The following is a 26,337-nucleotide window of genomic DNA, read 5'->3' as shown; positions in this document are numbered from 1 at the left end:
CCCCCGCAATCAGGCATCTTATGCCCTATCCTTTGGATAGGGGATAAGATGTATAAGCGCCGGAGTACCCCTTTAATAACAGCACGGTGGCTTTAAAGGCACACCATACAGTAGTCATAGATGATACAGAACCATTGTTAATGGAGAAGTACGACTCCATATGAGCTGCTCATTTGTCCCGAAATTCTGGATGGTGCAAGACAGGGGCTCGCAAACCACAGGTGTATAGGTGGATGAGAATGAGCACCTCGGAGAGACAATACTATGGGCGCATGACCCTACCATGTTATTTCTTTGATGGCAAAGGAAATGGAAACTTCTAGTAAGGGACGCCTAACTGAAAAGTAGTCTATTCTAGTGTATATATTATGCAGGTGTGAATAGAAGGAAAAATCAGCATCAGTTTGCCTTTGATTAATGTACCAAATATCATATATTTGGTAGTGATTGCATAGACAAAATAAGTCCGTGGGCTCTGACGAAGATCCATGAGAAGTGGAGTTCACTGAGGGCCACATGGGTTTATTGAAATTCCCAGCTTATTCAACACCAATAGGGTATGTTCACACGCGCAGATTTTCGCAGCGTATTTAGCTGCGGATCCGCTGGTGAAGGCCCCGCTCTATGCTGACTTTACATGTGCTTGCTGGTAGTGGCAATACGCCGCTACGAGCAGACACACTGCAGCGATGTGCACAGCATACTCGCACATTGCGGCTGCTCTCCCTGCTCTGAGCTAGACATAGCTCCCGCAATGTGCGAGTATACTGCGACTTGCACATCGCAGTGTGTCTGCTGGTAGCAGCGTATTGCTGCTATGAGCAGGCACATGTAAAGCCAGCATAGAGTGGGCCTTCACCAGCGGATTTGCAGCGTAAAATACGCTGTAAATCCGCGCGTGTTAACGTACCCTTATAGAGGAAATTATTTCATTTGCATTTAAGTATCAGAAATCTGCCATTGCTGTTCCCAATCACCATGTAACCTGAAACAGCAACTGCTTTACTAGCGGCCACTGCAACTCCACCTTATTTGTTAGGTGCAGATGCTTGATATATAGTGGGAAAGGATTTATGTTTCAGACAACAAGCTTTAGAAGCTAGGAGATGGGTCTTCTGAAGGCATAATATGTCCTTATAGAGCCTTTTAGCTTTGGCCCACACCATGGATCTTTTGAAGGAAGAATGTAGCCCTTTAAAATTCAGAGAACTGCGCTGCAGTGTCATAACCCCAGTTAGTGTGGACAGTTTGTCAACGGGTTGGCATAATTGTGAATGAGGGATGAAAACAGCCCATTAGAATTACATAAAAGGAGGAACATAGTGACCACAGAGTCAATATATGGAGAAAAACAGCTCACCGCCTGTGAATGTCCTTAATAAAGAAGAACTTCAAATTGAATTTGGAAGCACGGAGTGAATATCCAATCCGCATTCTTGGTGTAAACATGTCCGCAAAAAAAAAAAATATACAAAATCCGGCTCCCAAAAAAGATGGTTAAAATCCAAAAATTTATTAAATAATATTAAAATGATATCCAAAAAAAGGAGAAGGTGGTTTAAAAGCATAGCAGAAACGCCGATTTTAAACCACCTTCTCCTTTTTTTGGATATCATTTTATTATGATTTCATACATTTTTGGATTTTAACCATCTTTTTTTGGGAGCCGGATTTTGCATTTTTCTTTTTGAGGACATAGTGACCACAGCAATAGCATAACAATAAGTGACCATTGGTATTGTAGGATGGAGTAATTACCCTAACAATAATAGAACAAAAAGAACAAAACTATCAATACATTGAGAAAGCACTAATGATCCTCAAGAGGGAACCACATGAGGGGATATTGATAGCCAGGAACCAATATACGGTACTCACGCTGTGTATATATAATGTCAGTTCTAATAACCGCAACATAAGAACGCTAAAGGGTGAAGTAGAATCCATTATAAGTTCTGAGACCAACTTCAGTTTCCAGGAGGCAGGTCAGCATTGACAAAGGGCCTGAAGGTGCCCACATCAGGACGTCTTATGTTTCTTATGTGAAATTGTGGTCCAGTCAACCAAGACTTTTCCTGGTGATGGTGCAGGTGAAGATGTAGGCTGATCGGAGGGAGGAAGAAGGTGCCATAGTTAACTATTAAAATGTGAAAACAACCCTTATTGTCTCAATAAATTTAGAGGGGACAAACCTCCTGGTCTATGCCTTCTAATGCATCTGACTGATATATAAGAGAATACTAATGAAATATTAGGCATATCTAAGCACTATTCAAAGCTAAAAGTTCCTGGTCATGGGTTCAAATGTATTTTAATTGCAAGAGTTTCTATTGGTTTCTACTTTTATTGATGTCTTTTTGTATGCATGCTCTGTACACATTTTAATTCAGTCTTTATATGTATGTTTTCTGCTGATAACCAGCTCATGTAGATCTTAAAATATATATGATTACAATACAGATGACTATCTCAATAATCTATTTCTAACTAGATTCTGAAAGCTTTTACTAAAACATTAGTTTATTAATGTGTAACTTTATTATTTTACTTTCAGGCATCAGAGGAAAACGAAGAGGACATGTTTTTAATAGCTGAGACAGAGGTAAAGAAGGATTTGGCTTTTTTCAATATGCTCGATCTTTTTGTTCTTAGGGGAGATAAGCCGCCGCTGATCGGTGGAGAGGCCGGAAATCAGACCTCCAGACTAGGCCCCATCCTTGTTGACAGTATTTGTATTTTTACTAGCAGCTTGAAAAGCTAACAAAAATATAAATTAAAGGGGTATTCTGCTCACATTGTGGGGGTCCCGCCACTGGGACCCCCCGTGATCTCTGTGCAGCACGTGTCGCACCCAGTGTTCTAAACAAACTGTTTAGTATGCTGGGTGGGACCCCTGTGATCAGACATCTTATCCCCTATCCCCATCCTTTGGATAGGGGATAACATGTCTGTGGGTGGAATACCCCTTTAAAGTGTTGTATCTGGATGTCATATATATGGGTTTTTCCAAAGCATTTTATACGGTGCCACATAAAAGATTGGTGCATAAAATGAGAAGGATTGGGCTGGGGAAGAATGTGTGTAAGTGGGTAAGTAACTGGCTCAGTGATAGGAAACAGAGGGTGGTTATTAATGGTACTTATTCTGATTGGGTGGCTGTTACTAGTGGGGTACCACAGGGGTCAGTCTTGGGTCCTGTTCTATTTAATATATTCATTAATGACCTTGTAGAGGGTTTGAATAGTAAAGTAGCAATCTTTGCAGATGATACTAAACTCTGTAAAGTGGTGAACACAATAGAGGACAGTGCACTGTTACAAATTGATCTGGATAGGTTGGAGGGTTGGGCTGGGAAGTGGCAAATGATGTTCAACACTGATAAATGTAAGGTAATGCACATGGGGAGGAAAAATCCTGGCTGGGATTATGTATTAAATGGGAGAACACTTGGGACGACTGATGTAGAAAAGGACTTAGGGGTCTTAGTTAACAGTAAATTTAGCTGTAGTGACCAGTGTCGGGCAGCTGCTGCCAAGGCAAATAAAATCATGGGGTGCATCAATAGGGGCATAGATGCCAACGACAAGGAAATAATTCTACCACTGTACACTGATCACTAGTCAGACCTCACATAGAATACTGTGTACAGTACTGGGCACCAGTGTACAAGAAAGATATAGTGGAGCTGGAGAGGGTTCAAAGAAGGGCAAACCAGAGTAATAAGGGGAATGGGAGGATTATAGTGCCCAGAAAGATTATCAGAATTAGCGTTATTTAGTTTAGAAAAAAGAAGGCTTAGTGGCGGCCTAATAACTATGTATAAATATATCAGGGGACAGTACAGAGATCTCTCCCATGATCTATTTATACCCAGGACTGTATCTATAACAAGGGGGCATCTTCTACGTTTAGAGGAAAGAAGGTTTCTACACCAGCACAGACGGGGGTTCTTTACTGTAAGAGCAGTGAGACTATAGAACTCTCTGCCTGAGGAGGTCATCATGGGGAACTCTGTAAAAGAATTCAAAAGGGGTCTAGATGTTATGTGGAGAATAACAACATTGCTGGTTATGTATACTAGATTTATAGGGACAGAACGTTGATCCAGAGATTTATTCTGACAGCCATATTTGGAGTCGGGAAGGAATTTTTACCTCTAGAGGGTTTTTTGCCTTCCTCTGGATCAACTCAGTAGGGACTCATCAGGGATATAGGTTGAACTTGATTGACTCTGGTCTTTTTTTCAACCTTATGAACTATGTTACTATGAATATGTAAACAGAGTATAATGTACCTGGGGGGGGGGGGGGGTTATTACAGTTTGTCACAGCAAGCGCTCCGGCCTCCACCTCCGGACCGGAGCGCCCGCTGCCTGTGTCCTCCCTTCTGGGGTCCCGGCGTCTCCCGGTCAAAAACACTGACCGGGAGCGCGGGTCTCACTCTGGCAGGGATGCGGCTAGCGTGGCGGCTGGTCCCCGCTCACGCGCCGCATCCCCGTTCAGCTCACCTGCTCCCCGTGCGGCGTCCCTGGTTCCTGGGTCCCGGCGCGCGGCCCCGCTCTCTAGTGCGCGCACGTGCCGGCTTCAGTAAATTTAAAGGGCCAGTGCACCGGTAATTGGTGCGCTGGTTCCACACCTCCCATTGTCAAATTCCAATAAAAGGCACCTGCCCCTTCCTGCCCTTGCCGGATCTTTGTGCATTGTGCCTCTGAGAAAGCGTTCCCTACAGTGTTTATTGCCTTGCCAGTTGCCGAACCCTTTGCTACCGTATACTCGCCTGTGAACCCTTGCCGCCTGCCCTGACCTCTGCTACGTCCGACTACGCTCTTGCCTGCTCCCTGTGTACCACGCCATATCAGCCACCAGAGAGGTCGAGTTGCTATTGGAGGATACGACCTGGTGGTTACCGCCGCAGCAAGTCCATCCCGCCTTGCGGCGGGCTCTGGTGAAAACCAGTAACCACTTAGAACCGGTCCTCTGGTACAACCCGCGTCATCGCCTCTCTGGTTCAGAAGATCCACTTCCAGTCCTGCCGGTCCGTGACACAGTTGTTACAGCTGTAGCTTCTCCTGTGTTTAAATCTTTCTTATAGGTTACCACTATTATTTAAAGGGGTAGTACAGGGAACTAAACTTTTTAGACACTTATCGCTTATGTTCTGTATGGACCCCTGGCTACCCCACTTTCCTGAACGAAGTGACAGCCCACTCAGCCAATAATCGACTGAGGTGGGACATCGCTGCAGCTGGTGATTGGCTGAGCTGGCTGTCACTTGTGTCTGTCAGGAAGATGGGGCCACTCTGCTCTGAGGGCATGTAAGTTGCTGGGCCCCGTCGTGGGGGGGCTCAGAGGTCAAACTTCCATGATCAGACACGTATCTCCTTTCCACAGGATAGGGGTTAAGTCTCTAAAAAGTTCAGTATCCTGGACTACCCCTTAAATGAGTTTACATTAAAGGGGCAGTCCAATAGATGTGTACCTAAATGCTTCTTTATGTAATCTTCATTAAGAACATGCAGTGCACAACAGGCATAGGACAATGGGTCTAACACTTTTGGGAGGCTACCCTTTAATAAAAGACCTCCATGATTACTCTGCTGCTACTCCACTGCTTACACATGTACATTGGTATATAAACCTTTTACACACTTTGGATGTGGTCAGACCCCACAGATGAAACACTGCAGGTGCACTTATACATTTCAAGTACATGGGCCCTAAGTCATGTACTGTATGTCAAAAAATGCAAGGACTCCTGATCTACACACCTGTTTGAACTTACTAGACATCTGGTTCTTAAACAATGGTTTTCAATATAAGGGTGGTCCCTCTTTTGCAGCTATTGAAGCCTTCACCCTCCGGGAAAGCTTTTCAGAAGAGTGTGTCTGAGAAATGAGAATTTGTGCCCATAGAGCTAAAAGGGAATTTTTGATGTCAGACACTGATGTTGAACAGGATTGTCTTCCTCCCAGTTGGCTCCCTAATTCATCCCAAGATGATCAATGAAGTATAGAGGTCAGGGCCGTATGCTAGTCACATTCATCCACACCATCTTCATTGATGTTGCTTCCCCAAATTTTTTCCAGAAATATCCTTATGTGCTATAGCTTTACCTTCAATGAACACAAGGGGACTATACCAAACCCGTAAAAAACAGCCGCATACCATTATTCCTCCTCAACCAAATTTTCCAGTAGGCAGTATGTATCCCAAAAGGATAGGGGATAAGATATCTGATCACAGAGGTCCTGCCGCTGGGACCCCCACTATCTCGCATGCAGCACCAACCTCTGGGAGATGCACGCAGCGCTGCAGCCTCGGAGTCTGCCGGGTCATGACTACAGGGCTGGAGTATTGTGACATCACGACTCTGCCCCCGTGTGACGGGGACAGATGTCTTAGGGCCGGAGTACCCCTTTAATGGACTCTTGTCTTTTTTCAACCTTACAAACAATGTAAGTATTAGGGATGAGCGAACATTAAAAAAGTTCTGCTCTCTGGGTTGGACAAACTTTTCCAAAATTGCCGGTTTGGCTCGGTTTGACAAAAACCGGCAATGAAATAAGCCCCTAAACACGTTTATAACACTGCTTAACATGTGTTGAGTCTGCCAACTTGGAAAGACGGCATGAATTTTCCCAGGCGTTCCAAAAACTTTTCCTTTTTGGAAGCAGCAACAGGTTTTCAGTCTGCCAAATTAACCCCTTAAGGACCAGGCCATTTTATACCTTAAGGACCGGAGCATTTTTTGCAATTCTGACCACTGTCACTTTAAACATTAATAACTCTGGAATGCTTTTAGTTATCATTCTGATTCCGAGATTGTTTTTTCGTGACATATTCTACTTTAACTTAGTGGTAAAATTTTATGGTAACTTGCATCCTTTCTTGGTGAAAAATCCCAAAATTTGATGAAAAAAATGAAAATTTTGCATTTTTCTAACTTTGAAGCTCTCTGCTTGTAAGGAAAATGGATATTCAAAATATATTTTTTTGGGGTTCACATATACAATATGTCTACTTTATGTTTGCATCATAAAATTTATGAGTTTTTACTTTTGGAAGACACCAGAGGGCTTCAAAGTTCAGCAGCAATTTTGAAATTTTTCACAAAATTTTCAAACTCGCTATTTTTCATGGACCAGTTCACGTTTGAAGTGGATTTGAAGGGCCTTCATTAGAAATGCCCCATAAAAGACCCCATTATAAAAACTACACCCCCCAAAGTATTCAAAATGACATTCAGTAAGTGTATTAACCCTTTAGGTGTTTCACAGGAATAGCAGCAAAGTGAAGGAGAAAATTCAAAATCTTCATTTTTTACACTCGCATGTTCTTGTAGACCCAATTTTTGAATTTTTGCAAGGGATAAAAAGGAAAAAAATTTTACTTGTATTTGAAACCCAATTTCTCTCGAGTAAGCACATACCTCATATGTCTATGTTAATTGTTCGGCGGGCGCAGTAGAGGGCTCAGAAGGGAAGGAGCGACAAATGGTTTTTGGGGGGCATGCCGCATTTAGGAAGCCCCTTTGGTGCCAGGACAGCAAAAAAAAACACATGGCATACCATTTTGGAAACTAGACCCCTCAGGGAACGTAACAAGGGGTAAAGTGAACCTTAATACCCTACAGGTATTTCACGACTTTTGCATATGTAAAAAAAATATATATTTTTTTTACCTAAAATGCTTGGTTTCCCAAAAATTTTACATTTTTAAAAAGGGTAATAGCAGAAAATACCCCCCAAAATTTGAAGCCCAATTTCTCCCGATACAGAAAACACCTCGCATGGGGGTGAAAAGTGCTCTGCTGGTGCACTACAGGTCTCAGAAGAGAAGGAGTCACATTTGGCTTTTTGAAAGCAAATTTTGCTCTGGGGGCATGCCGCATTTAGGAAGCCCCTATGGTGCCAGAACAGCAAAAAAAAAACACATGGCTTACCATTTTGGAAACTAGACCCCTCGGGGAACGTAACAAGGGGTAATGTGAACCTTAATACCCTACAGGTGTTTCACGACTTTTGCATATGTAAAAAAATATATATTTTTTTTACCTAAAATGCTTGGTTTCCCAAAATTTTTACAATTTTAAAAAGGGTAATAGCAGAAAATACCCCCCAAAATTTGAAGCCCAATTTCTCCCGATTCAGAAAACACCCCATATGGGTGTGAAAAGTGCTCTGCTGCCGCACTACAGGTCTCAGAAGAGAAGGAGTCACATTTGGCTTTTTGAAAGTGAATTTTGCTCTGGGGGCATGCCGCATTTAGGAAGCCCCTATGGTGCCAGGACAGCAAAAAAAAAACACATGGCATACCATTTTGGAAACTAGACCCCTCGGGGAACGTAACAAGGGGTAATGTGAACCTTAATACCCTACAGGTGTTTCACGACTTTTGCATATGTAAAAAAATATACTTTTTTTTAACCTAAAATGCTTGGTTTCCCAAAATTTTTACAATTTTAAAAAGGGTAATAGCAGAAAATACCCCCCAAAATTTGAAGCCCAATTTCTCCCGATTCAGAAAACACCCCATATGGGTGTGAAAAGTGCTCTGCTGGCGCACTACAGGTCTCAGAAGAGAAGGAGTCACATTTGGCTTTTTGAAAGCGAATTTTGCTCTGGGGGCATGCCGCATTTAGGAAGCCCCTATGGTGCCAGGACAGCAAAAAAAAAAACACATGGCATACTATTTTGGAAACTAGACCCCTCGGGGAACGTAACAAGGGGTAATTTGAACCTTAATACCCTACAGGTGTTTCACGACTTTTGCATATGTAAAAAAATATATATTTTTTTTACCTAAAATGCTTGTTTTCCCAAAAATTTTACATTTTTTAAAAGGGTAATAGCAGAAAATACCCCCCAAAATTTGAAGCCCAATTTCTCCCGAGTACGGCGATACCCCATATGTGGCCCTAAACTGTTGCCTTGAAATACGACAGGGCTCCAAAGTGAGAGCGCCATGCGCATTTGAGGCCTAAATTAGGGACTTGCATAGGGGTGGACATAGGGGTATTCTACGCCAGTGATTCCCAAACAGGGTGCCTCCAGCTGTTGTAAAACTCCCAGCATGCCTGGACAGTCAACGGCTATCTGGCAATACTGGGAGTAGTTGTTTTGCAACAGCTGGAGGCTCCGTTTTGGAAACAGTGGCGTACCAGACGTTTTTCATTTTTATTGGGGAGGGGGGTTGTATAGGGGTATGTGTATATGTAGTGTTTTTTACTTTTTATTTTATTTTGTGTTAGTGTAGTGTAGTGTTTTTAGGGTACAGTCGCACGGGCGGGGGTTCACAGTAGTTTCTCGCTGGCAGTTTGAGCTACGGCAGAAAATTTGACGCAGCTCAAACTTGCAGCCGGATACTTACTGTAATCCTCCGCCCATGTGAGTGTACCCTGTACGTTCACATTGGGGGGGGGGAACATCCAGCTGTTGCAAAACTACAACTCCCAGCATGTACGGTCTATCAGTGCATGCTGGGAGTTGTAGTTTTGCAACCGCTGGAGGCTCCGTTTTGGAAACAGTGGCGTACCAGACGTTTTTCATTTTTATTGGGGAGGGGAGGGGGGCTGTGTAGGGGTGTGTGTGTATGTAGTGTTTTTTACTTTTTATTTTATTGTGTGTTAGTGTAGTGTTTTTAGGGTACAGTCGCACGGGCGGGGGGTTCACAGTAGTTTCTCGCTGGCAGTTTGAGATGCGGCAGAAATTTTGCCGTACCTCAAACTTGCAGCCGGATACTAACTGTAATCCTCCGCCCATGTGAGTGTACCCTGTACGTTCACATTGGGGGGGGGGGGAACATCCAGCTGTTGCAAAACTACAACTCCCAGCATGTACGGTCTATCAGTGCATGCTGGGAGTTGTAGTTTTGCAACAGCTGGAGGCACACTGGTTGTGAAACACCGAGTTTGGTAACAAACTCAGTGTTTTGCAACCAGTGTGCCTTCAGCTGTTGCAAAAGCTACAACCCCCAGCATGTACGGACAGCGGAAGGGCATGCTGGGTGTTGTAGTTATGCAACAGCTGGAGGCATACTACTTTGGCTGGGGATGCTGGGGATTGTAGTTATGCAACAGCTGGAGACACACTGGTTTACTACTTAACTCAGTGTGCCTTCAGCTGTTGCAAAACTACAACTCTCAGCAGTCACCGACAGCCAACGGGCATGCTGGGAGTTGTAGTTATGCAACCACCAGATGCACCACTACAACTCCCAGCATGCACTTTAGCTGATTGTGCAAGCTGGGAGTTGTAGTTACACAACAGCTGAAGGTACACTTTTCCATAGAAAGAATGTGCCTCCAGCTGTTGCAAAACTACAAGTCCCAGCATGCCCATAAGGGCATGCTGGGAGTTGTGGTGGTCTGCCTCCTGCTGTTGCATAACTACAGCTCCCAGCATGCCCTTTTTGCATGCTGGGAGCTGTTGCTAAGCAACAGCAGGAGGCTGTCACTCACCTCCAACGATCCTCGCCGCACAGGTCAGTCCCTCGTCGTCTCCGCCGCCGCTGCTCCTGGGGCCCCGATCCCAACAGGGACGCCGGGGATCGGCGTCCCCAGCACCGGGGGTCGTCTTCCCGCACCCGCTCACGTCCTCCGGAAGAGGGGCGGAGCGGGTTGCGGGAGTGACACCCGCAGCAGGCGCCCTGATTGGTCGGCCGGTAATCCGGCCGACGAATCAGGGCGATCGTGAGGTGGCACCAGTGCCACCTCACCCCTGCTGGCTCTGGCTGATCGGGGCCGTCTCTGACGGCCCCGATCAGCCAATAATTCCGGGTCACCGGGTCACTGGAGACCCGATTGACCCGGAATCCGCCGCAGATCGCTGGACTGAATTGTCCAGCGATCTGCGGCCATCGCCGACATGGGGGGTCATAATGACCCCCCTGGGCGATATGCCCCGATGCCTGCTGAACGATTTCAGCAGGCATCGGGGACCGGCTCCGCTCCAGATGGTTGCGGGGGGCCGGTAAAACACATGACGTTCTCATACGTCATGTGTCCTTAAGGACTCGGAAATGGAGACGTATGAGAACGTCATGTGTCCTTAAGGGGTTAAGAAGGCATGAATTTTTCCAGGCCCTCCAAAAATGTTCCCCTTTTGGGAGCAGCAACAGATTTTGAGTCTGGCAAGTGTAGAAGACGGCATGGATTTTTCCAAGCGTTCCAAAAAATTATCCCTGTTTGGGAGTAGCGATAGGTTATAAGTCTGCCAAGTGAAGAAGAAGGCGTGAATCTTTCAAGGCGCTCCAAAAATTTTCCCATTTTGGGAGCAGCAACAGGTTTTCAGTCTGGCAAGTAAAGAAGATGTCATGGATTTTTCCAAGCATTCCAAAAACTTTCCCTTTTTGGGAGTTGAAATAGTATTGGTGTCCCAAAATAGTAAAGAAGAAATAGCTTTTGTATAAAGAGCTTGAAAAAAATATTTATTTTTGGGGGTTCATGGGTTTTGTATGTGTAGGCCTGGTTGAAACTATAAAAAAAATTAAAAAAAATGTTAAAATGAGGTTCGGCTTTACAAGGCTAATAAGGGTTGAATCTACACTGCTATGTCACAGCCAGGTAGATTTGTGTGCACGAATAATCCCCGAAAATGTAAGCAAAGCCGCTGTGCTACATTTATGGTGCTTTCAATATGTTCTGGTATCATACAGGTCAGCCACAGCTTTGCTTAAAGGGGAACTCTGGTGGAAAAAAAAATGTTTTCAAATCAACTGGCTCCAGAAAGTTAAACAGAGTTGTAAACCACTTCTCTTTATCAACCCTTCCAGTACTTATCATCTGCATAAACTACAGATATACTACGGAGAAATTTGTGAAGTTATTTCCAGTCTGACCACAGTGCTCTCTACTGACAAATCTGTCTTTGTCAGGAACTGTCCAGAGTAGGAGAGGTTTTTATATGGGGATTTGCTTCCACTGTTGTCTGGACAGTTCATGACATGGACAGAGGTGTCAGCAGAGAGCACTGTTGTCAGACTGGAAAGAAATTTACAAATTTCTCTGGAGCATACAGCAGCTGATAAGTACTGGAAGGCTTCAGATTTTTTAATAGAAGTAATTCACAAATCTGTTTAACTTTCTGGCACCAGTTGAAAACATTTGTTTTCCACCGGAGTTCAGTTTTGTTGTATAAGGCTTTTTGAATTCTGGAGCATTCAGGCTCCTATTCACACACACACATACACACACACACACACACACACTGTCTGTATCTCGGTCTCTCTCTGTCTGTGTCTGTCTCTTGCTCTGTGTCCCTCCGTGACTGACATAAAATCTCCACAGGCTCATGCTTAAAGCTGCGTAAAAAGTCCCTACCCCCTTGTTGTCTCCTATTTGCTGTTGGAGCTGACTAACACATAAACCAGCAAATCATATGATAACCTGGGTTTTCATGTAATATGCTGGTCACCCTGACGTCATGTCACCACCCCGTGCCCTTCCTGCTTTCTCTGGGCGCCAAAATGCCACACTTTTTATGTAATTTTGCGCTTTTTTGAACCAGGAAAAGTTCGGAAGTTCGATGAGCCAAGCAAAATGTGAAATTCAGGTAGAATCTGGGTTTGTCGGGTTCGGCTCGCTTATCTCTAGTAACTATAGTGTCCCTGCTTAGGCCTAATATTCCTAGTTACTTGACAATTGTACAGATTTATCAAACCCACAGCAACCAATCACAGCTCAGATTTCACTTTACCACAGCTTGTTAGCTGAGCTGTGATTGGTTGCTGTAGGAAAATCACTCTATTCTTTCTCTCAAACAGTTTGATAAATCTGGGCCAATATGTGTATGTTCTTTTAAAGCAATTATCCAGGATTTCAGGGAAAAAAAATTGTTTCTCCCTCCCCCCAAGAAGCAGTGCCACATTTGTCCATTGGCTATCTCTGACATTGCAGTAAAGCCACAAGAACTGTGATTCTTTTTTTAATCTAAGACTGTGTTCACAGCAAAAAAAGATTTACGGCAAAAAAAAGATTTTTCAGCGATTATGCAAATTGCATAATGTGAATGTAGCCTAACGCAGCCTAAAAATGTTATGTTCCTGCATAGAATGTGTTTATTATGAGATTATGTTTATTATGAAATGTGATATTATTATTCTTTTGTGTAGGGCGTCTACGATTATACACCATATGAAGCTATGGCATACCAAATACTGGAGGAAATAGAGATTTCAGTTCAATCCTGTCCAGTGTTGTCTGAACATTTCCCTAAGGTAAATAAAGTGATCAGTGGTACAGTATTCTGTTTTATTCTGTGTTCATACAAGTTCAAATATTTCTGTAACAATGTGTGGAGGATTGTAAAGTGCACATAAGAACTGATACATAGGGCCACACACCGTATTTGCCGTATAAATATATGTCAGAAATGTACTTTAAGTCAATGGGGTCTGTGGTGGATTTTCTACAGCGGACATTCTGCCGCTGAAAATTCCGCCAGCAGGAGTCCTCCGGGTATGTTCACAAGTATATAATCCAGAAAATCTGCAGAAGATATTGTCGCTGCCCATTGATTTTAATGGGTCTGCAGTTAATGTGCTGCATATTTTCCACAGCAGAAAATTTGCAGCAGATTATATACATGTCAATGTACCCTTAGGGCCCAGTCACACTATGACATTTCTGAGCTGAGGATTTTCTGTAGTGGAGAAATTCCAATTCTGGAAATTTGTTGCAACCAGCTTCCCAATGCATAGCCTGTAATGGAGATGGCGCATGTCCGAGCAGTCCTAGTGGCGACTGATATTAGCGGCCGCTGCTGCATACAACATATCTGAAATATCTGCGGATATTCCATAGTGTGAAGGGGCCCCTTTATGTACGTTCACATGTGCGTAATCTGCTGCCGAACTTTTGTTGTTCCTTTTTTCAATGCAGAATATTTGCTGCAGAAAATCTGCAGTGGATTATGTACATAAATTAATAAAATAAATCTAGTGCATCACCCTTTTTATTAAAGGGATACTCCGGCCCTGAAACATCTTATCCCCTAAGGATAAGGGGACAAGATGTCTCAACGCGAGGGTCCCGCCGCTGGGGACCCCCACAATCTTGTGTTCGCCTCCCACCTGTTTGAGCTGCACGCCGCGGTGCCAGCTCACAAACAGCCAGGTGGCGACCACAGGGCCGGAGTATGGTGACGTCATAACTCCGCCTCTGTGTGATGTCACCCCCGCTATGCAAATCTATGGGAGGGGGCGTGACAGCGCTGCGCTGTCCCCCACATTGGGGAACTAATCATATGTCACCTGCAAGTGCTGCGCTCCTCGTCCTCCTGTGAGTTGCGAGCCCGCCGGTGCTGGAAATCTGTACTGTACTACATATTACTTGTGCCCGGGCTGAAAAAATAAACAAAATAAACTTTAACTCACCTTCCTACGTTCCCCCGTTGCTCCGGTAACGGCATCACGCTGGGAATGGGATTGTCACAGAGCCGTCAGCCTATCACCGGCTGCAGCCATTTCCCGCCTCGGTTGGTGATAGGCTGAGCGCACTGTCATGTAAGAAGCAGGCCGACTCCTTACATGACAGTGCGCTCAGCCTATCACCGGCCGAGGTGGGACATTGCTGCGGCCGGTGATAGGCTGACGGCTCTGTGACAATCCCATTGCCAGCGTGAGGCCATTACCGGAGCAACAGGGGAACGTAGGAAAGTGTGATAACGTTTATTTTGTTTATTTTTTCAGCCCGGGCACAAGGAATATGTAGTACAGTACAGATTTCCAGCGCTGGTGGCCTTAACTCACAGGAGGACAAGGAGAGCAGCGCCCGCGGGTGACATATGATTAGTTCCCCGATGTGGGGGACAGTGCAGCTCTGGGCTGATAAACTGGGGGGGGAAGAGAAGCAGAACAGCGCCCACGGGTCACATATGATGCGGGGACAGTGCGCTGCAGCTGATAATCCATTCATTTGGGGGGGCTCAACCGGTATTGAGGTATGGTAAAAATTCATATCGTGCAGGAGAAAAATTTCGGTATTCGGTATGAACCAGTATACCGCCCAGCACTAGTCCAGACCTGATTTTTTTTTGTTACAAATTTTTAGTTTCAAACGCCTAAATAAATGTCATCAATACACAAAATACCAAAGAATGCAAATTGTTATTGAATAAATATACAAATATGAATAAAATCAAAATACATGTGCATGGTGCACAGGACTGAGAGAATACAGGAGGCCGAGGCCAAATAAACATTGGAAATGGAATGACTATGTAATGCATAAAAATGGTAGACTATATACCAACAGTATAATACATATAATAATGTGAATCACAATGGTATAGACTAGAGATGAGCGAACTTACAGTAAATTCGATTCGTCACGAACTTCGCGGCTCGGCAGTTGATGACTTATCCTGCATAAATTAGTTCAGCTTTCAGGTGCTCCGGTGGGCTGGAAAAGGTGGATACAGTCCTAGGAAAGAGTCTCCTAGGACTGTATCCACCTTTTCCAGCCCACGGGAGCACCTGAAAGCTGAACTAATTTATGCAGGATAAGTCATCAACTGCCGAGCCGAGAAGTTTGTGACGAATCGAATTTACTGTAAGTTCGCTCATCTCTAGTATAGACTACCTGACGAATCGCAGCCGCGCGAAACGTACTTTGGGGTAAGTGCAGGCAGCATCTGGCTCTACATTGGGTTATTCTCATGGTTCTATATATGCATTTTTGTAGTCTATACCATTGTGATTCACATTATTATATGTACTATACTGTTGGTATATAGTCTACCATTTCCATGCAGACATAGTCATTCCATTTCCAATGTTTATTTGGCCTCTGCCTCCTGTATTCTCTGTCCTGTGCACCATGCTCATGTATTTTGATTTTATTCATATTTGTATATTTCTTCAATAAAAATTTGCATTCTTTGGTATTTTGTGTATTGTAAGACATTTTTTTAGGCGTTTGATTATTTGATATTTCAGCAATCTATACTTGTTTATATGTTTGGTTACAATAATTTTTAGTTTCATAGTGCCCATTGTCTTTGAGAAGACCACTCCCCAGAAGACAATTCAATTTTCAGTGGTTGTTTTAAAGAAGTTTTACTGTATTTTCAATGCACAGCCACAATCTCCAACCAGCTTTGGCCTCCAGTCCTCAGTGGCCATTAAGTTAAACATTGGTTCTACTTACCCCAGCCTCCAATTCTTCTTCCACAATTTTTACCTTTGGGCTTATCTAGGTTTGTATCACACACATCCATCATAGCGTTCTCTGTTTCCCCACACCACCTTTCTGAACACTCTTACCCCAACTTATGGACTCCACCTTCACTGATGTGGGGGCTGGGGTAATATTTATTTCAAAATTCAAATTAAGTTTAGAATTGTGCTTTACTAAAATGCCAAATAAATACGAATAATTTAGTGAATCGCTCAATTCTACTTCAATCCCCTTTCTAATCCTAAAACCTTATACATAGAATGCATTAAACATGAAAATAATTGATTCTAAATTTTTTTTTTTTGTGTGTAGCAAAGTAACAGTGCTTCTCCTCCTGAAATGTCTGCGGCAGTCCCAAGAAAATTGGCTAGGCGTAGTTTGAAAGGCTTACGTTCACCATTAAAGGACAGTGCGGAACTTTTAAGTCAATCCTGCGAACCTCAAGCCTTGTTGTCGGCACCAATCAGGGCCAAGTCCATTTTGGTATGTGTGTTTACATGTCATTTATTCCTGTTACAATTTATGGTGAGTTGTAAAACGTTTATAAGGACATTTGATGCAGAAGATGATGCAGTCCTAGCAAATACCTCAGAAGCCTCCAGCATATGTCACTGTATGGGCATACAATGAAATACACAATGCAGTATCCATTTCATGCGGGTCGTCTCTGTATTAAATACCCTAGATGACTATATTCTTCCATAGAGTAAAAAAAAATTGGATGCCAACACATTTCTCTCTTTCATGTGAAAAGGACACTTTTTTGGCATATGTTGGGTAAATGGGCCTTATAGATGCTTTCGGTGAGCGTGCTGAGAAAAACGTCATGTAAACAGAGCCTAATTAATATATACAGCAGTTGTTGCTTTCATTGGTCATCCAAAGTATTATGGAAACCCCATCAATCAAGTACAAATAGTTACTGGTCAGTCCACCCTAACATGCTACAGAATAGGCCCTAAAGTCATTCCAGCACTTCTTCCTCCTGGGATTTTTTGAACCCTGTTACCCTAATTTATGGGGGGAGATTTATTAAAGGGACACTCTACTGGCCAGCGTTTGGAACAAAATGTTCTGAACGCTGCTTTCGCGCTGCGGGGGTCACCACGCCCCTTGTGATGTCATGGCCACAGCCCCTCAATGCAAGTCTATGGGAGGGGGCGTGACTGTCGTCACGCCCCCTCCCATAGACTTGCATCGAGGGGCGTGCTCAAGATGTCATGAGGAGCGTGGTCGACCCCCCTTTTAAAACCTGTGCAGAGGAAAAGTGGTGCAGTTGCCCATACTACCGAAATGGCAGATAAATGTAATGATTAATTTAGTGAATCGCACAGTCCTATCTCTTTCTAATCCTAAACCCCTCTACATAGAATGCATTAACATGAGAATGAGTGATTATAAATTATTGTTATTGTTCTTTTGTGTAGCAAGGTGACCGTGCTTCTCCTCCTGAGAGGCATGGGGCAGCCCTAGAAAGATTGCAAATGTTTGGATTTGAACCATTGAGCAGTAGCACAAGCGAGGACAGTGCCGATCTACCTCTATCTTGGCGACCTGCAGCAGCACCGGCAGTACCAGTCATGGCCCAGGACTTGTCAGTACGCATACATTCCTGTTCACATATCTGTTATTGATGGATTTCACTCTTCAGATCAAAATCAGAATGCATGCTTCACTAACATATCATATAAGTAAGATTATTCCAGTGAGAGCAATTGATTATAAATCATTGATATTATTCTTTTGGATAGCTTCCTTGTCCTGTTCCTCCTCCTGGAATCTTTGGTTCCCCAGCTTCAGCAGTGTCAGCAGCACCACCGAGTTTCCAGGCCCTTTCGGTATGCATACTTTTTTGTTCACATATGTAATTTGTTTTTGTTATAACGTATGGTGAACTGCTAAGCATTCATAAGGACAGCTGATGCATAGGGACACACCGTGTTTGCAGTATATGTCAGAAGGAAACATTGGAAATACAGTTTTAACATACTGTATACCCCAGAGAGAAGACCTCTGACGTATGTCACTATATGGGCATACAATGGAATATAATGTGCATTGTACTTATTTTGTGGGTCGTCTCTGTATTGTATAGACTAGTTGACTATGCTTTTCCATACAGTAAAACATTGTATGCAAACACATACATCCCTGACACATGAAAAGGACACTCTATTGGTTGGGTTAATGGACCCTATAAATTTTTTGGGTGAATCTGCTGGGAAAAATGTTAAGTAAACAGAGCCTAATTTATGCATAGTTGTTGCTCGTATTTGCCATCCAAAGTATTATGGAAACACCATCAATACAGTGCAAAAGTTACTGGTCAGTCCACCCTAACATGCTACAGAACAAGCGCAAAAAAATAAGTCATTCCAGCACTTCCTTCTCCTTGGATTGTCTGAATCCTGTTACCCTAACTTATGTCAAAACCTGTGCAGAGGGAAAGTGGTGCAGTTGCCCATAGCAACCAATCAGATGAAATATTTTATTTTTAAGAGGTATTTTATTAAATAAAAGAAGCAACCTGATTGGTTGCTATGGGAAACAATTTCACAATTCTGATCAAAATTAGAATTGTGCTTCACCGAAATGTCAAATGAATTTAGTGATTTATTTAGTGTATACGCACAACCCTACTCGAATCCCTTTGTGTAATCCTGAAACTCAATACATTGAATATATTAAAATGGGAATAATTGATTATAAATGATTGTTATTGTTTTTTTATGTAGCAATATTTAAGGCCTTCTCCTCCTGAAATACCTAAGGCAGCCCCGGAAAAAAGAAGCACAGTGAAAGCAAGTGCCGATCTTTTACATCATACTGGGGTTTCTCCAGCATGGATGCCAGCACCAGTCATGGCCCAGGACTTGTCGGTACGTTCGGTACGTACATTCCTGTTCTGTTCATATGTTATTTATGGATAGATTTCACAATTTAGATCAAAATCAGAATCATGCATCACTAACAAAGCGAATGAATACTATTAATTCAGCGAGAACAATTTATTATAAATCATTGATATTATTCTTTTGGATAGCTTCCTCATTCTCTTCCTTCTCCTGGAATCTTTGGTTCCCTCGCTTCAGCAGTGTCCACAGCACCACCCAGTATCCAGGACTCTTCGGTGTGTACTTTTTTGTTCACATATGTCATTTATTTCCATTACAATGTATGGTGAACTGTAAAGTGTTTATTAGGACAACATACTGTATATCCCAGAGATGAGACCTCTGATGTCACTATATGGGCATACAATGGAATATATTGTGCGGTGTGCTTTTTTTCCAGGTCGCCTCTGTATTATATAGACTAGTTGACTATGCTTTTCCATACAGTAAAAAATTGTATGCCAATACATACATCCCTGACACATGAAAAGGACACACTGTAGGTTGGGTTAATGGACCCTATAATTTTTTTGGGTGAATCTGCTTGGAAAAATGTTAAGTAAACAGAGCCTAATTTATGCATAGTTTTTGCTCGTATTGGCCATCCAAAGTATTATGAAAACCTCATCAATACAGTACAAATGGTTACTGGTCAGTCCACCCTAACATGCTACAAAAAATGCCCCAAAAAATAAGTCATTCCAGCACTTCCTTCTCCTTGGATTGTCTGAATCCTGTTACCCTAACTTGTTAAAACCTGTGCAGTGGGAAAGTGGTGCTGTTGCCTATAGCAACCAATCAGATGAATTCTTTAATTTTTCAGAGGTATTTTATTAAATTAAAGAAGCGATCTGATTGGTTGCTATGGGCAACTGCAAAACGTTTTCACTGCACAGGTTTTGATGAATCTCATCCTTAGAGACTCCACCTCACTGCTGGGGGTTGGGGTAATATCGATTTTTCAATTCTGATCAAAATTAGAATTGTGCTTTACTGTAATGTCAAATTAATTTAGTGATTAATTTAGTGAATCGCACAACCCTACCCGAATCCCTTTGTGTAATCCTGAAACCTAATACATAGAATGCATTTACAAGGGAATAATTGATTATAAATGTTATTGTTCTTTTATGTAGCAATATCCCTCGGCTTATGTTCTTAAGGCAGTCCCAAAAAGAAGAATGGTTGGATATGCCCCAATGAGCAGTAGCACAGAAGAGTACAGAGCTGATCTTTTACCTCAATCCTGGGTACCTGCAGTAGAGTCGGAAGCACCAGCCATGGCCCAGGACTTGTCGGTAAGTATACATTCCTGTTCACATAAGTTATTTATGGATTGATTTCACAATTCTAATCAAAATCAGAATCATGCTTTACTAACATAGTGAATGAATAATGAATTAATTCAGTGAGAACAATTCATTATAAATCATTGTTATTCTTTTAGATAGAAGACAGATATACCCACACCCACCCACTACTGATCTAGCAGTCAGTTGACAGCTGGGAGACTAGTTAGGCCTCCAGACCTCAGAGGTCACTTTTAAGGGTTGGTTTTACTTACCCCATCCTCCATTATTTTGTCTGAAATATTGCCACCATTCAGAACCATGTTCCTCCTACGTATGGACTCCAACATGCAGTTGTGGGGTTGGGTTTAATATTGATTTCACAATTATGATCAAAATCATTCTTCGCTATGGTGAATGTAAAAGATTAATTCATTGATTTGCACAACCCTACTACAATCCTTTATTTCTAATCCTGAAGAACCTTATATAGAATAAATCAAACATGAGAATATTGGATTATGAATCATTGATATTATTCTTTTGGATAGCTTATACACAGGTTCCCTGGTCCTCCTCCTCCTCCTCCTCCAGTCTGTGGTGTCTCTCCGGTATGTATAATTATGTGTTTACATATATCATGTATTTCTGTTACAAACTGTTCTGTTTATTTCTGTTATACAGTGTGTCTGCCACGTTGGGCAGGGATAGAGTGCAGCCCTATTCTAGACCAAACACTCTGTCTCTGCCTATTGCGTACCCGCCCTAAACAACAGGTCCACAACAACGGGACAGTCCCTCCCTATAAACGCGCAGGAGCTGCAGAAAGTCAAAATAATAAACTACAAAACACTAACAAGGTCGGGAAACAGCTGGAGGCACACAAAACTAACAGAAATTAAACTAAACAAACATACAGAAGTCAGGGTCAAAACTTGCCGGGTCAGCAACAGTATTTGTTGAGGTACCAAGACGTAAATACAGAAGAAGGGTCAGAAAGCCAAGAATTAACTTACTATAAGAATGCTGGTCACTAGACAAAGTCTTTCACTGGAAAGGTCTAAAAGCGCACTGCAGGTTTAAATAGCCAGACATGTAGTTAGGCCTCCAGACCTCAGAGATCACGGTGTTAAAGGGGTACTATGTTGTAAAACTATTTTTTTCATATCAACTGGCTCCAGAAAGAAACTGGCTTCTATAAAAAAAAATATTAATCCTTCCAGTACATATCAGCTGCTGTATACTACAGAGGAAGTTGAGTCGTTCTTTCCAGTCTGACCACAGTGCTCTCTGCTGACACCTCTGTCCATGTCAGGAACTGTCCAGAGCAGGAGCAAATCCCCATAGCAAACCTCTTCTTCTCCAGGCATTTCCTGACATGGACAGAGGTGTCAGCAGAGAGCACTGTGGTCAGACAGAAAAAAGCAACTCAACTTCCTCTGGAGCAAACAGTAGCTGATTTTTTTTAATAGAAGTAATTTACAAATCTGATTAACTTTCCGGCACCAGTTGAGTTGAAACTTTTTTTTTTCCACAGGAGTGCCCCTTTCTGCTTTTTCTTACACCATCCTCCAATATTTTGTCTGAAATATTGCCACCGCTCAGAACCCTGTTCCTCCTACTTATGGACTCCAACATGCAGTTGTGGGGTTGGGTTTAATATTGATTTCACAATTATGATCAAAATCATTCTTCGCAATGGTGAATATAAAAGATTATTCAGTAAATTGCACAACCCTACTACAATCCTTTATTTCTAACCCTGAAGAACCTTATATAGAATGCATCAAACATGAGAATATTGAATTATGAATCATTGATATTATTCTTTTGGATAGCTTATACACAGATTTCCTGGTCCTCCTCCAAAAACCTAGGAAAAGTTATTGACTCAACTATAAGCCTAGGGTGGGAAATACATCAACCCCCCATGTAATCATCCAGACCCCCGTCATCATCCCCCCTTCATCATCACCGCCTGTCAATCCCTTCATTAGTGGTCTTCAACCTGCGGACCTCCAGATGTTGCAAAACTACAACTCCCAGCATGCCCGGACAGCCATCGGCTGTCCGGGCATGCTGGGAGTTGCAGTTTTGAAACTTCTGGAGGTCCGCACGTTGAAGAACACTGCGGCCTTCGTCATCATCCCCCCCCTTCATCATCACCACCTGTCAATCCCTTCATCAGTGGTCTTCAACCTTCGGACCTCCAGAGGTTTCAAAACTAAAACACCCAGCATGCCCGGACAGTTGTAGTTTTGCAACATCTGGAGGTCCGCAGGTTGAAGACCACTGATGAAGGGATTGACAGGCGGAGAGTGATTTTGGTGATTTTTTTGTTAAATTTATAATACATAATAAAAAAAAAATCCTTTAAAATGCAGACAGATGTATACCCACACCCACCCACTATTGACAACAGGGACAGTAGTTAGGCCTCCAGACCTCAGAGATCACTGTGTTAAGGGTTGGTTTTACTTACCACATCCTCCAATATTTTGTTTGAAATATTGCCACCTTCAAAACTCTATTCCTCCTACTTATGGACTCCAACACACAGTTGTGGGGTTGGGTTTAAAGGAAAACTGTCACATGTTTGCTCCCGCACTAACCACAAGTACTGATGGATAGTGCGGGAGACTCTGATTCCTATGAGCCCTACTTTGGCCGGATCTGCCCGGCCGTTCTCCCGCACTCTTAGCTTTATTATACTTGGAAATCCGGCTGTAACTGGCACGGGCAGGGTTTCTGTAGCTTAACTTGCACTGACGTCAGCGCCACCCGTCCACAGCGCCACCCGCTTATGAATATTCATCCCCCTCCTTCCAGCTCTCCCTCTCTTCGTCGCTCCTAACTGGGGGATGAATATTCATAAGTGGGCGGTGCTGACGTCAGTGCAAGTTAAGCTACAGAAACCCCGCCGTGCCAGTTACAGCCACATTTCCAGATAATAAAACGAAGATTGCGGGCGAACGGCTGGGCGGATCCGGCCAAGGTAGGGATAATAGGAATCAGAGTCTCCGGCACTATCCATCAGTACCTGTGTTTAGTGCGGCAGCAAACATGTGACAGTTTTCCTTTAATATAAATTTCACAATTCTGATGGTGAATGTAAAAGATTAATTCAGTGAATTACACAGCTTTACTTGATCCCTTTATTCTAATCCTGAAGAACCTTACATTATGAATCATTGATATTATTCATTTGGATAGCTTATACACAGTTTTGGATAGCTTATACATATATCATCTGGCCCTCCTCCTCTTCCAGGCAGTGTCTCTCCAGTATGTATAATTTTCTGTTCACATATATCATTTATTTCTGTTACGATGTATGGTGAATTGTAAAGAGCATCATGGGAAATGTAGTCCAAAACATCTGCAACTGGCCCTCCTCCTCCTATCCAGGCGGTGTCTCTCCGGTATGTATAATTTTGTGTTCACATATATCATTTATTTCTGTTACGATGTATGGTGAATTGTAAAGCGTTCATGAGAATGATTGACACAGAAGACCACACTTTGTTTACAGTGCATGTCAGAGATATAGTTCTAGCTTATACTGCGGAAAGGAAGCCTCCAATATACCGTGTGTCACTGTATGGGCATACAATGTAATATACATTTCCAAACAGTCCTAGCACCCGCCGGGTAAGTCAAATGTGTGGAATTGTTTTCCATAGGACATTCTGCACTTTTTCCGACCTTGTGAACCTAGCCTAAGGTAGTGTTTCCCAACCAGGGCGCCTCCAGCTGTTGCAAAACTACAATTTCCAGCATGCCCGGACAGCCTTTGGCTGTCCGGGCATGCTGGGAGTTGTAGTTTTGCAACAGCTGGAAGTGCCCTGGGTGGGAAACACTGGCCTAAGGTATACAAACAACCAAGAATGTACCACCTCCAAATGATGGGATGGGGCGCCGTGCTAACGGACTCTACTTTTTCCAGAGAAAATGTAGTTTGCAGGTCATAGATTTCTGAAAACTTTGTTATTCACTTTGGGAGACAGCGACACAGCAACCGCTAACGGGTAGAGCAGGCATAGGCAACCTTCGGCACTAAAGATGTTTTGAACTACATCTCCCATGATGCTTTGTCAGCATTTTGGCTGTAAGAGCATCATGGGAAATGTAGTCCAAAACATCTGCATCTGGCCCTCCTCCTCCTATCCAGGCGGTGTCTCTCCGGTATGTATAATTTTCTGCTCACATATATCATTTATTTCTGTTACGATGTATGGTGAATTGTAAAGCGTTCATGAGAAGGATTGACACAGAAGACCACACTTTGTTTACAGTGCATGTCAGAGATATAGTTCTAGCTTATACCGCGGAAAGGAAGCCTCCAATATACCGTGTGTCACTGTATGGGCATACAATAGAATATACTGTGCAATGTACTTTTTTGCAGGTCACCTCTGAACTGAATAGCATAGCTGACGCTTTGGTTGGGTTAATGAGCACTATAGAATTTTTCAGTGAATGTACTGCAAAAAGCATAATGTGGATAGACCCTAACTTGCATAGTTGGTTGTGCTTATTGGTCATCCAAAGAATCGTGTAAATCCCATCAATACAGTACAAATAGTTAGTTCCTTCTAATATGCAACAGCACAGGCCAAAGATAATAAATCTTCGCAGCACTTGGGACTTGGCCTAGGTAGAAAACAGGTGAACATAACTAGAATCCCTTTATTTTGTCTTACGATAAAAACAAGCATCCTGCCTGAGGAAGCGGGTGACCGCGAAACGCGTTGCATTATGGGAAATAAATCCTTTTAACTTCTTGGAGATTGCTTGTTTTTATCGTGATTCTATTTCAGCGGGACGAAGCTGCTGATACCCTTTGATGATACGCCCTGTTCCATTGTTGTACTTGGTTGGAGTACAACTTCATGTGGTAAGCGCAATTCACACTTAGCGTTACCAACTCACCTTTGGTGTTACACTACGGAGCGCATCCGTTTGTGCTTTTTTATTTCAGTTTTATTTTGTCTTGACCTGTATGCTGAAGTATAATTAAAATAAAAAGCTTGTTCAAAGCAACAATGAAAGATATTAGTTTTAAGAGGTTTGTTAGGAATTGGTGTGTCTAGAACATGACATTTAAAGGGGTATTCTGACATCAGGTAGCAATAACAAAAATGCTGCAGAAGCATATAGCATTGCTTATGTCAGCCACTGTTCTGAAACCACACAAAAACATTTTGTGAGTCTTTTTTTTCCTTTGTCAATTAATCACTGTGCTTCCTGGTTGAGCGGTTTCTCAGTACTACAATTCCCAGAATGTTGTAGTTTCGTTCAGCTACAGTCCTCCAATCCTGCATACTCCCCTCTTGCAGCACTCCTGCCATTTTCTTGTGCAGAGCCAGACCATTACTTTACAAAAGCAGACTATCTCTCCACACAACAATCTGCCAAAGCTGCTCTATTCATTCCCTGTCTGCTCTTTTGCCTGTGGCATTGTTCAGCAGAAGACAGCATGCTGTACACACCTCTTTCTCCCAAAATTCCCCAATAAAGGTACACACACACACACACACATATATATGTCAAGGGGAGGGTGACCTCTTGAGACATGGACATAGTTCAAACATTGTTAAAGGGGTTATCCACCATAAGGTGATTTTAGTACGTACCTGGCAGGCAGTAATGGACATGCTTAGGAAGGATCTGCGCTTGTCTTGGGGCTAAATGGCTTTGTTGTGAGATTACCATAACACTGTGGCTAGCTTTTTGTGAACTGGTATTTCCTGTTTGATTTTTCTTTTTTTGACTACAAATCCCATAATTCCATTTTCCTCCCTCCCACACATCAGCCACCCCACCCATTGAAACACAAATGAGCTGCATCCATTCAAAAGACCTGTGGTTTTCAATCAGGGTGCCTACAGCTGTTGCATTAGTTGCAGATTGATCTCTCTCCCACCAAGCGATCACTCCACAGATTGAAGCAGACAGGCTCCCTGTCATCAGCTGAC

General features: G+C 42.9%; 1 protein-coding gene across 17 annotated transcripts in view; it reads left to right on the top strand.

Moving 5' to 3' along the window:
• The window catches only part of PARP4 (poly(ADP-ribose) polymerase family member 4), a 142,419-nt gene that overhangs the window by 83,736 nt on the left and 32,346 nt on the right, over positions 1–26,337 (top strand). For 11 of the 17 annotated variants that reach the window (XM_056561691.1, XM_056561690.1, XM_056561696.1 and 8 more), the window contains 10 exons: positions 2,555–2,602; positions 13,110–13,214; positions 16,489–16,659; positions 17,604–17,774; positions 17,928–18,014; positions 18,912–19,064; positions 19,220–19,306; positions 20,207–20,368; positions 20,911–20,970; positions 23,710–23,781. In XM_056561691.1, coding sequence (XP_056417666.1) covers positions 2,555–2,602; positions 13,110–13,214; positions 16,489–16,659; positions 17,604–17,774; positions 17,928–18,014; positions 18,912–19,064; positions 19,220–19,306; positions 20,207–20,368; positions 20,911–20,970; positions 23,710–23,781 — 1,116 coding nt within the window. Of the gene's footprint in view, positions 1–2,554; positions 2,603–13,109; positions 13,215–16,488; positions 16,660–17,603; positions 17,775–17,927; positions 18,015–18,911; positions 19,065–19,219; positions 19,307–20,206; positions 20,369–20,910; positions 20,971–22,197; positions 22,252–23,630; positions 23,782–23,891; positions 23,990–24,472; positions 24,545–26,337 lie in introns of those variants that run through there. The other 6 variants (XM_056561703.1, XM_056561695.1, XM_056561700.1 and 3 more) reach the window with 6 other exon arrangements.

The sequence above is a fragment of the Hyla sarda genome, chromosome 2, assembly GCF_029499605.1.
Source record: "Hyla sarda isolate aHylSar1 chromosome 2, aHylSar1.hap1, whole genome shotgun sequence".
Lineage (NCBI taxonomy): Eukaryota > Metazoa > Chordata > Amphibia > Anura > Hylidae > Hyla > Hyla sarda.
This window is presented reverse-complemented; position numbering and strand designations above follow the sequence as displayed.